This window comes from Antrostomus carolinensis, unplaced genomic scaffold (genome assembly GCF_000700745.2).
Source record: "Antrostomus carolinensis isolate BGI_N321 unplaced genomic scaffold, ASM70074v2 scaffold3959, whole genome shotgun sequence".
Lineage (NCBI taxonomy): Eukaryota > Metazoa > Chordata > Aves > Caprimulgiformes > Caprimulgidae > Antrostomus > Antrostomus carolinensis.
Window position 1 is genome coordinate 2024 of NW_010337707.1, and position 14612 is coordinate 16635.

A 14612-nucleotide genomic window follows, 5' to 3' on the forward strand; every position below is an offset into this window, starting at 1 on the left:
ACTGTGAAAGAATGGATTTTAAATTCTAATATCAAAGATAATACTTTAATTAGAGTCCCACAAATTAAAGTGTACACAAGTTAAACAGAGGAAACTTAACATTTAAAACCACTTCAAAGAAGTGGGCAATAGTCCATATCACAATGCCAGCAGGTGAAAGGCTTTCACCCTGAAGCAAATGCATCTTCTGCGCAACAGGATTATCTCTTGTGTGTCTGATGGGTGTGGAACTTTAACTTGTGCTCTCCACCCAGCCACCCCTACCTGGGGCTAGAGAGTGTGCTGCTGCCATGCAGTCAGGGTGGCATAAAATTGACATGCACAGCACCTATACATTAAGCAAGAGAGCTGCAGTTTCATCCTTAATTCATATTGCCTAAAGCTAGAAGTCTGATTCAATCATACTGCTAATTAAAGGCCAGTACGTCACGAGTTCCAAAAGTCCCAAAATTTTCTTAACTACCATTTCTCCACAAAGATGCAAAAATCTAAGGAACCGCAAATGTTCTCAAGTCTAAAGTGAAAACTATTAAATGATCTGATACATCCTATGAATCGGAGTTAAACGACCAAACAAAATGGTCAGCATATTAAATGACAGCGTCATTTGGGAACCTGAAAAGAAGTTTGCAACCTATAAACAAGACAAGACTTTTTTGTATCTCCATTTTGAAATTTAAACATGAGAAAATTATCCTGCTCTTGTTTAGATTAATACATACAAAAGTACTTCTACTTAATTCAGTTCAGTAAGACCTGTACAAAAATCTGTGTACAAGAAGAGACACTAAGCTGGGAAATTTGAAGTTTTAGACTGAGGAAAAATGTCTGAGAGGCCACCGTTGAAGACCAGAAACTGAAACCAGTATGTATTCTGTGTCTTTTACCTTTTGAACAGACCAATCTGACTATTCAGTGCCCTGCTTACAATTACTTGGGGGAATAAGGATGGGTTTATTATCTCTGTTTCATTTATTATCAGAAACCCTGCTATTGCAAAAGAAAAACGCATCTAAAGTTTTTCATCCTTTCTATCAAAGACAGATGATCACCATAATGTTCACTATACAGGCAGAAACCTCAGCACCAGGGGACCTGCCCCTGTGAAAATCACAGTTTAGGTTGCAGGATCACTCCAAGGGTAAAGTCAGGTAAATTGCTCTTACATAGTGGTTTCACACTATAATTTTATTCACAGGTGAAAACGTCTAAACTGAACTTTGGCATGTATACACAGCTATAGGGAGATGCTATTATTCAGCTTATTATATTCTCTATATATTATATAGACTCTTCCATTCTCAACAGTAGAACTGTTCTTGTGAAATTTCATATCTATGCACTGAAAAGAAACATTAAGAAACAGATCTTGACTAACCTGCTTGTTTTCATTCTGATGAGCCTGAAGGAAGAGCTGCGTAAACACCTGTATTATAGTCATAACTTCTGGAGTTCCATCAGTTTCCAGCAGTGCATTCCTAAGCATTGAAAAGTTAGATTATGAAAGATCAGATAATTAGTCTGCCTGTCACACCACTGTTAATTGATATGAAGGAAAAAAAAAAAAAAGGTACATTCTTTGTATGCTGTAGATTCAAGCAGTGTCTGAGTTCATTATGCCAGTGAGAAAACTGATAGAAATACTAACTTTGGAGGCTTTTTAAATTTTAATTTTACTTAAAAAAAACCCCAAACATCTGCAACTCCTACAAATAAACTAGATCTAGTAAGTATACACAATATACATGCAGACACACATAATTTACCCTACCAATAGGGGAAAAAAGTGTAAAATTTAAAAAGAGACTGCCATAACTTTATTAGGCAAATCTGGCATCTGAACAGTTTTACTGGGTTCAGAGCAACTATTTCCATGCCTAGAGTTACGCATACTTTAGTGCTTTGTGGGACTGCATCCCATAGGCCATCTCAAGTTAGAAAGAAAGTACAATCTAGTACAATCTCCTGGGATATGGTAGCTGGAAAAAGGAAAAAAAAAAAAAAAAAGAAAGAAGAAAAAAGGTCTTTACTTAAACTGATGAATGTAACACTCCTAATGGAGCCAGGGGAACAAAAAGCAAAAGTTGCTGATCAAGTTTAAAAGTTACTTATTAAAAAAACTACACAAGGAGACTGAACTTAAATAATACAGCTGCTGTTCAGTCATTGTGACTCCTTAGTGATCGTTAAGTAATGAATCAGAAGCACAAATAGAAATGAGTATATACCAACGGTGTACTTTAGACCAGTAATTGCTACAGATTTAATTAGGGACCAATGCATTCCAAAGTGTTTTCGATAGTGAAATCATAAAATCCACTCTAGAGGTTCAGGAGGGTGAATTGTTTAACTGGTTTTCCATAGGGCATAATACAACCTTGAGCAAATGGAGCAGAAAAACATGTGGGCAGCAGAGTAATTTTCATTCTCTTATTTGAAAGATATGTAATAGTGAGGAGAAAAAAATGTTCAGAGTAAGCTGCCATTGAGATATGTTTTTTTTAATAGAGAATTTTTTCATTCTTTCTGTAATGATCTAAAAGATACGAACAGCTAACACATTACTGTTAACGGAGAAATTTCACAAAACTACAGCCAAATATAATCACAAGTATAATAGTAAGAAATAGTACACAGGAACTCAAGACAGCCTAGGTGTATGGACTTCCGTATAGCCACACATGGCAACTAAATAAGCTTCTACTTGGGAAATAAAAACACAAGTTAATATCCTGGAGATAAAACAATTTATCACAATCAACCTCAATAAAAAGCACACAAATAACAGGAAAAGTTATTCCTAAAAGAGACACAATGCTTAGATCTATGCTTCTATCAGATTAACCCCTAAAATAAAAGGATTTTTCTGCCAGGTGTAGAAACATAACACAGTTCCCAAGCAATGAAATGTAAGTTCTCTAAATTCTCACGTGTCTAATTTGGGAACAGTATCTTCACATCTTCATGCCACTTGATAATAGTTGGAAGCATGTCAGAGAAATAGCACAAAAATGAACACAAAGCTGCAGAAACCAACTGGTCTGCAAAAGCCAGCTAACAGTACAGTTTCACTTAGTACCAAGAGGAAATATAGTCTTTTAAAGATATATTAAAGGCTTAATACCAACAATGTAGAGGAACAAACATTCTAAGTAGACATAACGGAAAGCAAACAAGGGAGCATAAATGTAGGCTAAGCAACAGGAAAACATGATGAATTTATTTTTATTGGGAAATACTCTGCTGGACAAACTCCTGCATTATCTGAGAAACCGCATCTCATCCATTTCTACTGTCTACCAAATGGAAAGGGTGCAAAAGAGTTACGTACTCTCATGTTATTTTAAGAAAATATTTTATATACCATGATCCTAAGTAAACCAAGAAGCTTTAAGAAACGTTGTCGCCCTATACCATCATGATATACAGCCTCCAGCCTAAAACATGAGTACAGGTCTGTTGAAGTCACATTAATTTTCAAGTGCATTTTGCTTTGGGAAAGTGACTGACAGTTCTCAACTATTCAGAAAATGCTGTCTGTGCTCAGACACTGACCCACAGCAACAGCAAGGACTGCCACAGCAATAGCTGTGTAGTGGTTCCACTCATAAAGTGCAGCAGTCTACAGCTTCTACAGCAAAGACTCTTCTGCTAGTGCCTGCACAAACCTAAACATGCACACAGACACACAAATGGCCCCAAACACGCGCACCTGGGAGCCCTTTTTTCTTAAAAAGGAAAACACTTGATGAACAAAGAATGTTGGTCACTGATTACGCTATTGTATTGAAACTGTAATACTGATAACCCTGGCAGTAGATCTACTTTAAAAAAATGATAAAATAGTAAGGCAAGTGAAATGAAAAAGCTGCTGAAAACTGAGTAAAAAGGATCGGAAGCCCCCCTGTGGAAAACAGTATCTATTGCTTCAGAATAATTGTGCATTCAAAGCCAAACTCAACAGGCAAATCAATAGTTTAATGATACTAAGAGCATATCTTGATACCAATTCTCAAGGCTATTAGCATACTGTAAAAGAGGATACAGTGGTAAGTGCAAATGCTTCAGCTAAATTCCATCTTCATGCTGGCATGGGCCAAACCATTTCAGCATTTATAATTTTCACCTCAAAAATCATACTTCAACCACAAACCTCTACTGAAGTAAAAAATAAATTATAATTTTTCAAGGCTAAAATACAATGTAGTCAACTATATAAATGATTGTTATAATGTAACTTTAATGAAAAGTTCAAAAGGTTTTAACATTTTTCATTATTTGCAGTATATTACACAGAAGGGGACACTAAAGAATACAGCTAAAGAAAAAGACACTCTGAAATTACAATACATCCCAGATTATTATACTGCTTCTTCTCATGGAAAAAACTTCAATGTATAAACTCATCATTTGAAACGCTTCCCACTATAATTTCAAAACTTACTTGAAAATTTCATTAACAATTCTGAAAACAGCAGGATGGCTTGCTGCTTGTGGCTGTTGATAAACAAATGGAAGAAAATCAGTCATTAATAAGAAACAACCCAAACAACTGCCACTGTATAATTTACATCTTAACTCATGGATGCTATTACACTGTAATTATTAAATTGTAAATCTCAGATCAACTGTTACTAACTCCTCAGGTTTTCTCAGGATTAGGTTCTTCAAAATAGCGACACCAAAGTCACGGAAGGAGATCTGCAGCAATGCAAACATCTGGGATCCCAAGCTGTTTATGGCAACGATCACTAAAAATACTAAAGGTGGCAGACAGAAAGAACAGGTTGCTGCATGCAATTGCTAGAGGCAAGAGAGAGGGAGCAAATTTACAAAAAGCTTTTCTCTCCTCTTCACAGACAATCCCTTTTGGATGCGCTTTGAGATTCTTGCTACATCTTCAAAATTAAATTACTGAAATTTATTTTATCAACTTTTTCTTTAATACTACCACACACATACCAAAACATTTTTTCACAGTATTATTCTCTTCTGTGAATTTCAGAGTTGCTGGTACAAACTAAATATCTCAGAGCATCAAAATGTTTGGGTTTTTTAAACTAGTGCAGTTTTTTATCATGCTACCACATAAAACAGTGTTTTGAGAAAAAGTTGTTATATTAAACATACATTAGTAAACACACTACTTTCTAATCCCATATTCTTAAATTCCAAGATTTATTAGGCTTTTATAGTGAACCAGGAATAAATAACGAATTACATATTTCACAAATGCATATTTGTCTAAGTTAAAGAACAAACACACACTTTGTGTTTCTGAAGTTAGCACCTAAAGATTTGATGAGACTATATTTCTTGAACGCTCTAGTGTAATGCATGTTTAATAAAATCCCTTCTATAAACTTCACAATGCATGGAAGGAATAGCATTTATAAATGGCATTTACTGTAACAGCTTTAAGTGCCTGATGTGCAATTCCAAAGAGAATTTTTATCCACTTGCTTAAACGTACCAAGTAGAATAGATTTTTTTTTCTTTTTAATTGCACACAGGCAGAATACGGACTTTATATGATCCCTACATGATAATCTCTGAAAACAGAGAGACAACCTGTAATACAAACTGCCTAGAAAAGCTCTTTGTTTCTCCCAGTTGTCTTTGCCATACTGGAAATACTAGGTGGCACCTCATTCTCCCGTTTTACCACACTTTTTCTTTGTCACATGGCTGTAGGTAGGTTCCCCTATGGAAGGTGTGCCATCTAGTGTTTCAGAGCTTTCACGGCCGGTTGTGTGGACCTGTGAAGAACAGCATGTACCTTGCTGCAAGGCTGGTCTCCAAACTCCCACTGCTAAGAGGGAGAAAAAAACCTGTCTGGATGAGACAAAAAGGAGACACCTTCGTCTCTCTTTTTTAAAAGGAAAACTTTCTCTTTTTTAAAAGAAAAAAAGGCAGCAATCTACAGTACTTGATCCAAGAAACCACAGTTGATGGCTCCTAGCATTTTATCTGCACTAGTGAAATCAATATGAATTTCATTATTGATATGCCAATGGGAAAACAAAACTAACAACTAAACAAACAGAAAACTGCCAGAAAACCACCAACAACAACAAAAAAACCCCCCAAAAAACCCCTACTGTTACCTAATTCCACAAGGTTTTGATCAATGGAAGACACCAAATTGATTTGCATGCCCTCAGAGTAAGAATGCTATCATAGCACAAAAGTCTCCAAGGCAATTTGAAGATGTGCTTGTTGTGTAGCAGGGCTAGAGCAAGCAGCACAGTTCTGCTGTGGTCAGCAGCAGCTCTGGAGTTTGGGAGAGATTATCAATTGCAGAAAGGATTCTCCTAGAGTTTCCATGTTGTTGACATTATCTCCTTATTTTTTCAGAATAAAAAAAGCCTTTTTACATTTTAATAAACTTGTCTGTGAAGTGCAATATTTTTCACAGAAAGCTCAGAAATCCAAACATACTGCCTACCAGGAGCTTGTTCTATCACCTTTAAAACATGCACAGTACATGGGGCACAACACACACTAAACCAAACAGATCCAAACACAGGGAACTGGAGCTGCATGTGTCATACCATGCGAACATATTTTAAGAATGTGTGACTTTTCAGGAAAAAAGCCGCCACAAAACCACTGTGATTTTTCAAATAAATAAAACACAAAAAATATACTGCAACATAAAGTACTACATACACAAGTTCTATAGAACTCCATTATTTTTGTATCTGGATTATCAGAAAGAATCCTAAAGAACTAATTTATAATACAAAGCCACAGCAGAATAAAGAAATAAGAAAAATACATTATTATCTACAGAATAAGTAAACGGCACAAACAGGAACAGACTAATAATCATATACTGCATTTTATTCACATCATAGAATGCTCTGTAACTACTGCAAGTAAGAGTAAACATAGGGAAACAAATTGTGCCCAAGATCACACAGCAACAGATTTGAGGTGGTAACACTGCAAATACCAGTTCTCTTGACTTCCAGACTCACATGTAATTAACTGGACTCAACACTTCTACAGTTAAGCACATCTAGCTCTAAGAAACTACCACACTGCTGCATTTCAAATGTTGTCTGTATTTCCAAATTGTATATTTACCTGTATTCCTGAATTGTATATTTATCCATTAAAAATGAGAAATGTCACTTAATTTTTTTTCTTATACTGAGTGTTGAATGTATTTTTACTTTAAAGCATACACTTATTTTGAAAGCACAAATATATTTTTTCAGAGGTTTAAAAAGCTCATTAATTCATCAGCATTATGAATAGTGTGCACTATTTCAAAAATTTACAATAACAACACAGGTTCTGAAGACAGGCAGCAGTGAGGAACTAATTGTAACTTAGCTGGGCTGTACTAAAACAAGAAAAAAAAGCTTCTCATTTTTTTTATTTCCATCCTTCCTCCTTTCTCCCTCGTTAATGCCTATTTCATTGGCACAGCTCCCAGTGAAAGGTGAGTGTGGATCAGCTAGACTCAAAACTTGGGATAAGGCACAGCAAGAGGGCAATGCAAGGGCATGGGAACGAGAGCAGTCTCCAGCTTGGGATCCTGTCAGGCAATACCAGAGTCACTCTATCACCCACTAAAACTGTATTTGCTGTGCAATGCTGAAGCGAAAACAACAGCAAGGGAGACCCCAGAGCTAGAGCTTTAACTGTAGTGTGCAACATAATTTCAGTTCTGGGCTGGACTTGGGGAAAGTTGACAAGGTGGAAAACAAAATGCAGCAATAACAGATGGTTTATAAAGGAGAAGCTGACAAATGTTAAGCCCTCTCAACCTATTGCACTTTTCTTGCAACATAACTTTGAAAGAAATAAAACTACTTTGCAAAGCTGCTTAAGAACTGAACACAAACTATAACTGACACTAATTCATTCACATCTCTTTTTTAGGCTTTACATGATTCAAAAACCTGTTTATACACATATCTATGCACTTCTGGTAAAGCCTAAAATTCTAGTAAGTGTATTTATTTAAATTTTAGTTGTTAACACATACATACAACCTCAAGGTTACTTCAGAAAGGAAGACATCCATCCACTCCCCAAATCTGAAGAAGCTAAAAGACCATTTGTGATAGTCATTTCATATGTTTTTATTACTTCTGAATAACTACAGAATTTCCAGTATTAATTCCAGTTCAGCCCCAAAACCACAAACCTAACAGCATACCATGTAAGACACAAGTTAGCTGACCATCACACTACAATTACTCTTGGAATTAAAATATGAGTATTGCATATAAAGTTTCTTTCATAACAGAGTATGGTGGTTTACAAATATCTGGGTACCACAGACCTCTGTGAGGGTTATGTACAATTTGGTTGCTGTACCATGAGATTTTGTTTCGATAAATGACTCTGATAATGCAATTATGAAATTTCCTTCTTATCATATACTCTAATCAAATCACTAACATACTTCTCCCTACTTGCACTCTAGAGGTTTTCTTCCAAGCGGAAAAAATGTACAAAACAAGTTTTGTTTCATGATTCCCCTTTGTATTGCCATATCCATAAGGCAAACAGGGGTCACATCCTATAAATACCATAATCCAACTGCCAAAAAATGCATACCCACATTCCTAAATAAATCTTTAAATGTCCTTCAGGCGGCCTACATTAATCATACTGTTGGATTCAGAGTGTTGACTGATCTAATGTCACACAAGTCGTACAAAATATCATCAAGCGTTTTAGAACACAAATCTTGGATCAAATCTTTTCCTTCTATACTGCCTCTCTGAAGCTTCTCATCCTGTTGTTTTTAATTGGTCCATCTCCCATTTATGCACCCTCCCCCTTATCAATGCCTATCAATCAGCAGTATCCATCTTCCAACTGCTCTCTTCTTTATGCCTCCATCCATTCCGTCATTGTCCACAGGATGTCCTCTCTAAACCAACATTCAAAGCTGTTGCACTGGTCTTTCCACCCTGTGAGTATTTTATTTTGAGAGCACAAAGTCTTTGAAGCAGAGGCAAGTAAGGACAACCCAAGTGTGCTAGCACAGTAATGTTCTGTTCTTTTCAGGGATTAGGATGTGAAGACAAGGTAAATATGAACATTCCTAATACACAACAATAAACCAGTAATTTAAAGAAATATTTTACTTCTTTATATATATATAAAACCTAGATATTTTTATTTTTCCTCAGCCACATGTGGTACCATGGTACTGTATTCAACTCACAGTGTATCTAATACAGAAAAATTAGGCACAGGCCTTGTATAATAGCCTTGTCTTCTGGTATACCTAGATCCTCAGATGACATATGAAGTGTTGTTGACGCCAAGCACTTAAGAGATTTGCAAGTATTATAATGGATCTCTAAACAGAAATTTGCAGATTCAATTAAAAGGGAAGAATATTTAAAGGTATCATTCTTCTATCTCAAATACACACTCTGTAAGCAGTTTAATAGGCTACAATAAGACACCATGTGCCATTTTTTAGTTCTATCTATTTTATGAAATACATAATTTCAGTACATAGCACACATGCTATTTCACACTGTAACTAACAAACTTACATTTAGTGTTGCAGACTAGCTCATTATTTTGGAAAAGGTATTATGTCATGTTTTCTCACAGGAAAGATTTTTGGTGCACTGCATAACACAGCATTTGAAAACAAACTTTACTTGCAGTTTAGCAAATGTTTTGTATTAAGAATTTTGTTTAGGTTTGCAAACAAACCAAGTAACTAAGCAGTCCATAATAAAATAATCTATAAAGAATTTAAATTGTTTAAACTGCTAAACTTCCACGGGTGCAGAGACTTAAGTAAAAGCAGATTCAAATCCTTCCTGTTTGTAATTTTTTAAGACAGAGGCAGGTACACGGCACCCCCCACCTTCAGATTCTCATTACTTCATCCATGCTTCATCACTGGATGAAATCTTTTTTCTCTTCTTCAATTAAGTGTAAAAACTAAAAATTTAGTGACTTTTTAAGACTCAAGATTTGCCTTTGCATTAGCACATTACATGCCACATGACAGCCATTTCCCTCAAAGACGCTGATGTATTTGAAAACTCTCTGTCATTTGGAAAGCATGAAAGAGAAGTATCAAATGTACTATGTCTCACATACCAGTAACGAATCTTTTATGACACAAGCCACTTCTTCCAGTGAAATCAACTGAATGGAAACCAGCTGGTCTAAAAGATATAATGTAGCTTTTTCCAGGCTTGGCAAGTGACGAAGCCAGAGGTTGAAGATAGCCGATTCAGGGAGGGAGATCTTCTTCCTGGTTTAGAGAGAAATATAATTGTTTTTTTTTTTTCCTGAGAAACTGTAAGGAAGACAAAAATACTCTGTTCAATATCAAATAATAATGACAAAGAATAACAGGGAATCACCATCATCTACAAATGAAACCTTACCACATGTCTTTAAAACCTAAAAATTTGGTAATGATGGATCCCTGTAAATGGAAACTGAAGGTTTAACTCTGGAGTTCCCTTTCATTCTAGAGAAAGGTCCAGCCCTAGGCTTGCGCTTCTTTCAAACCCAGACTGCTTCCTGCAGACCAGTCTGCTCAGAAACTGTCAGCAGCTGGCAGATAAGCAGGAAGGTTCTGGATAATTTTACTGCTGGCTAAATCAAAGTATTACCTGTTCTTGCAGAGAAATAAGAAAAAACACCCCAAAACGGAAGTAGAGGTAGGTAAGTCTTCAGCCCACCAACACTGACTGAAGCCTTTTAAAAGATAAACGATGCACAGAAAAATAAAGACGGCTCTCAAAATGTCAAGTTAGGAATGTTGATACTTACATGAAAGGCAAATAACATTTCTGTGAAAAGTGATCATATCTTTCAAAAAATTCCTAAAATACATTGAAGACTTTAACCTCCATTTTAGAGAAAAGGTGGGACAAAATTCCAGTATGTTATGCCACAATTTGTACATTAGCATTTTAAAATTCTGCTTTGGGCTACAACCTGAGCTCTGCTATTCAATTGCAAGAGAAGTATTTTACTAGAATGCAGAACATGTACCGTGCATTCAGCATACAAACCCAGAAAAAGACATTTAATTGCATTAATAATCTTTATGAAGAGCATAAAAATCATACAGACCACGCTACTTACCTTAAAAAGGCATCATTCACAGCCTCCAGGAACTCTGAGCTGAGAATTTCTTTTGATGCACCTCCATGGTAAAGAAGGAGAGTTTCCAGCAACGGAGTTAGATCAGGCAAAGTAACAAGAGGGAGACAGAAAAGGGACACAGCATTCACACGACTGGCTGAAACTCTGAGGGAAAAATAAACACCGTTCATATTTCAGAAAAGTCAAAACTTTAATTTCTAAACTGATAAAGTAATTAAATTTTAATTTAAATTCTAAACTGATAAAGTAAAAGAAAATTAAATTAATTACAGAAGGTTAAACCTAAGAGATGCATACCTAACTGCATAAAAATTACTTATTGGAATGACTGTTGACATGTTGTTACATTGTCTGAAGAATCTTAAGGAGAAGTCAGATAAAATTTTGGTATTTTAGAACTCAAGGCAAACCACATGAGGGATATCAATCCAATTCTGAAGTGCAGCCAGTTGTGTTTGCTCAGTAATCACACCCTTCCAGCAGGTAATGTTTTGTCTTTCCCAGGATCAGAGAAGCACAGGTAAGGAGCACTACAGATTCACAGCTCCCATGTAGTTTGCTAAACCCTCACAAGAGACCACCTAGCTGTTCTAAGACCTCCTGTTGATTCCTTAACCTCTCTCCAGTCAGCAAAGACAACTTGTGTGAACCAAATGATAAGAATTCTGCTGTCTTCAGCTGCTCAGTTGCAAAATTTTTATCTTGCAGACCTATAGTGGAAGGAATATGTAACACTTTTGGATCTTAATACATGAAACACTCACTTGACCTGCTCACTAAAACTACATGCTTGGAAATAATTAAAGACAGTTGAATCTGGAACAAAAACAAAACACAGAACCTTTGGAACAAAAACAAAAAAGGAATATGGCACACAATAAAAGATAACATTTGCAAAAGGAAACCACAAGTTTCCTAGAGTATATATAGTTTCTAGCACATGAAACTGCAGAATATACTTTGACAGCAAGATATTTATGAAGACCAAGAACTCTGAAATACTGAATTCTAGCAAATTAAAAAGTGCTAGGTTGTTTGTGAAAGGCTTCCTTGTGTTGCTGCAAGTTTCTCCTGATTCCATTGTCCACTAAAAGGGGTGCATTCTTTCCAAGAACCCAAACCCGTTTTCTTTGGGGAGCCACCAATACAGTCTGTGAAGAGCTAAGACAGGAATTTCATCACAGGCTTCTCTGAATAAGAGCTAACTCCATTGCTCTGCATTTATTTAAGCTACTCCCAAACAGATGTTGCCTAACGGTCACTGGCATATGCTGTGACAGAAGTGCTACGATTTGTGGACATGGGGTACCATTGTGATTTCCACAATGAGAGGAATAAAACATGACACATTTGCAAAGACTCAAATTTCTGAGTAAGTACCTAACCAAATATGTGTTTAAGGTTTCTTACACTGAAATACTTTGAAATGCAGTTTTACAATGAGAGGGGTTTCTGTAGGAATGGTAAGTATTGGGCTGACATTTATTGTGCAGTAGTATTTTTCAGGATACACATGTAAACTTCACAGACCGGAGACTCTTTACATCAGTCCCCTTTAGAAAATTCTGTTCCTAATTCCTTATCCAGGATTAGCAAACTTTAGCAGTTTACTTTGTTCTTACTTAACTTTGGAAGAAAACCTCTGCAAAGGCCATTTTCTTCTTCTTCTGTACAATCTTCAACACATGTTCTTCAAGAACACTGCACAGTACATTCCACTGTATGCAATGAATGTACACAGACATTGTCATCTGTGTTGCTGCAAGCATCACTGAATGGAGAAATGAGACAATGTACTTGTACAATGAGACTAACTGCAAACTACATTTGTCTCTGCAACTTGAATAAACAGCCATATCATAATTTCTACGCTTAAAAATCCACATAAGTTCAAAGTTTTCCTTGTCTCCTGGTACAAATCAGGTACTTCTCTTCCCAACAGTCTCATTAGCTTTTCAGCTGAGTCTGTTTCACCCTACTTTAGAAAATGCAGGTGTTTGTTTTCTATATTGAACGAAACTTTGTGATGCTCCCCATTAACTGTGTCCATGATTTCGGTACTAAAGTCAGCCCTAAATGAATTCAGCTCATTTACTCTTCCTTACACAAACACCTAGGTGCAAGAAGGAAGGTAGAAAAATAGCCAAGCTGTTGGCTCATGATATAAGGAAGAAATTTCAATCAGAGTCCTCTTTCCTGTAACTTCACAGGCTATGTAGTGTTAAACAGCTCAGAAAATTCACTTTATCATATCGGCCACTTGACTCTGAAGAACAATAAAATATGCCCAGGAGAGTCATACACTTAAAACAGAAGATACAATTTGAGTATATAGTCTATATTAAAAATATCTATCCTTATTTTTGCCTTTGTTTTTTAGCTGAGATACACTTAATTTACATACAATCAAAAGGATCTACTGACATATTCAAATATGATCATTTTTAAAACTATGATCTGCATTTCAAGGTCAGTGGAAAGGGAAAAACTGCATAATGAAAAGGCATGATCATGTAAAAAAACATGACAACAGTAGTATTAGGCAAATGTATTCCCTTCTTTATGGTCACAGATTTTGGCTTAATTCACTGTATTTATGTAGTGTGGATGAAGAAGGTGATTATTCTCACTGACTACACCTAGACATGTAGAAGCACTCCACACAATGTTGCAAGGTGGTTATCAGCATCTGGCAATCTGTACTGGAAATCTGGCCAGAGCACATAAAAATTTCTTTCCCACCCACTATCTCAGACTTTCATCACTAGAAAACCAGGCCAAAGAAGCAGTTAAAGGGTAGAAGTACTATGTTCTTGGGTACATTCAAAAGAGTTGTATATGAAACATGTAGTATTGCCACAGTACTGTTTGGTACCAGATCAAGGAACTAATGGAAGGATAATGAGAGGCTCTTTAAATAAGCATGGACAAATTTTACCATTAATAACAAGTGCAAAATCACTACTCTTCTGTCACATTAAACTGTCACTCACACTACCACAGGAAAAAAATTTGGAAAACATTTTTTGCTTTTTCTTACAATAACTGCCAATTAACTTTGGTTATAAGGATGCATATAGCAGCCAACATTCTGATTATAAGGTTCATGAGACTCAACAAGGCCAAGTGCAAGGTCCTGCACCTGGGTCAGGGCAATCAATACAGAAGGCTGGGGGATGAAGGGATTGAGAGCAGCCTTGTGGAGGACTTGAGAGTACTGGTGGATGAAAAGCTGGGCACGAGCTGGCAATGTGTGCTCACAGCCCAGAAAGCCAACCATATCCTGGGATGCATCAAAAGCAGCATGGCCAGCAGGTTGAGGGAGGTCATTCTGTCCCTCTACTCGGCTCTGGCGAGACCCCACCTGGAGTACTGCGTCCAGATCTGGAGTCCTCAGCTCAGGAAAGATATGGACCTGTTGGAGCAGGTACAGAAGAGGGCCACAAAAATGATCAGAGGGCTGGAACACCTCTGCTGTGAGGGCAGGCTGA

At 36.5% G+C, this 14612-nt stretch overlaps 1 protein-coding gene across 1 annotated transcript in view; it reads right to left on the reverse strand.

The window, feature by feature from the left end:
- Window positions 1–1378: 1378 nt before the first annotated feature.
- Window positions 1379–14612, reverse strand: part of FANCC (FA complementation group C) — a gene marked incomplete at its 3' end in the record, with an annotated part of 58791 nt that continues 45557 nt past the window's right edge. Inside the window, exons 7-10 of the mRNA XM_010175254.2 lie at window positions 11101–11265; window positions 10099–10255; window positions 4445–4497; window positions 1379–1478 (exon numbers count right to left, since the gene is read on the reverse strand). Coding sequence (XP_010173556.1) covers window positions 1379–1478; window positions 4445–4497; window positions 10099–10255; window positions 11101–11265 — 475 coding nt within the window. The remainder of the gene's footprint in view (window positions 1479–4444; window positions 4498–10098; window positions 10256–11100; window positions 11266–14612) is intronic.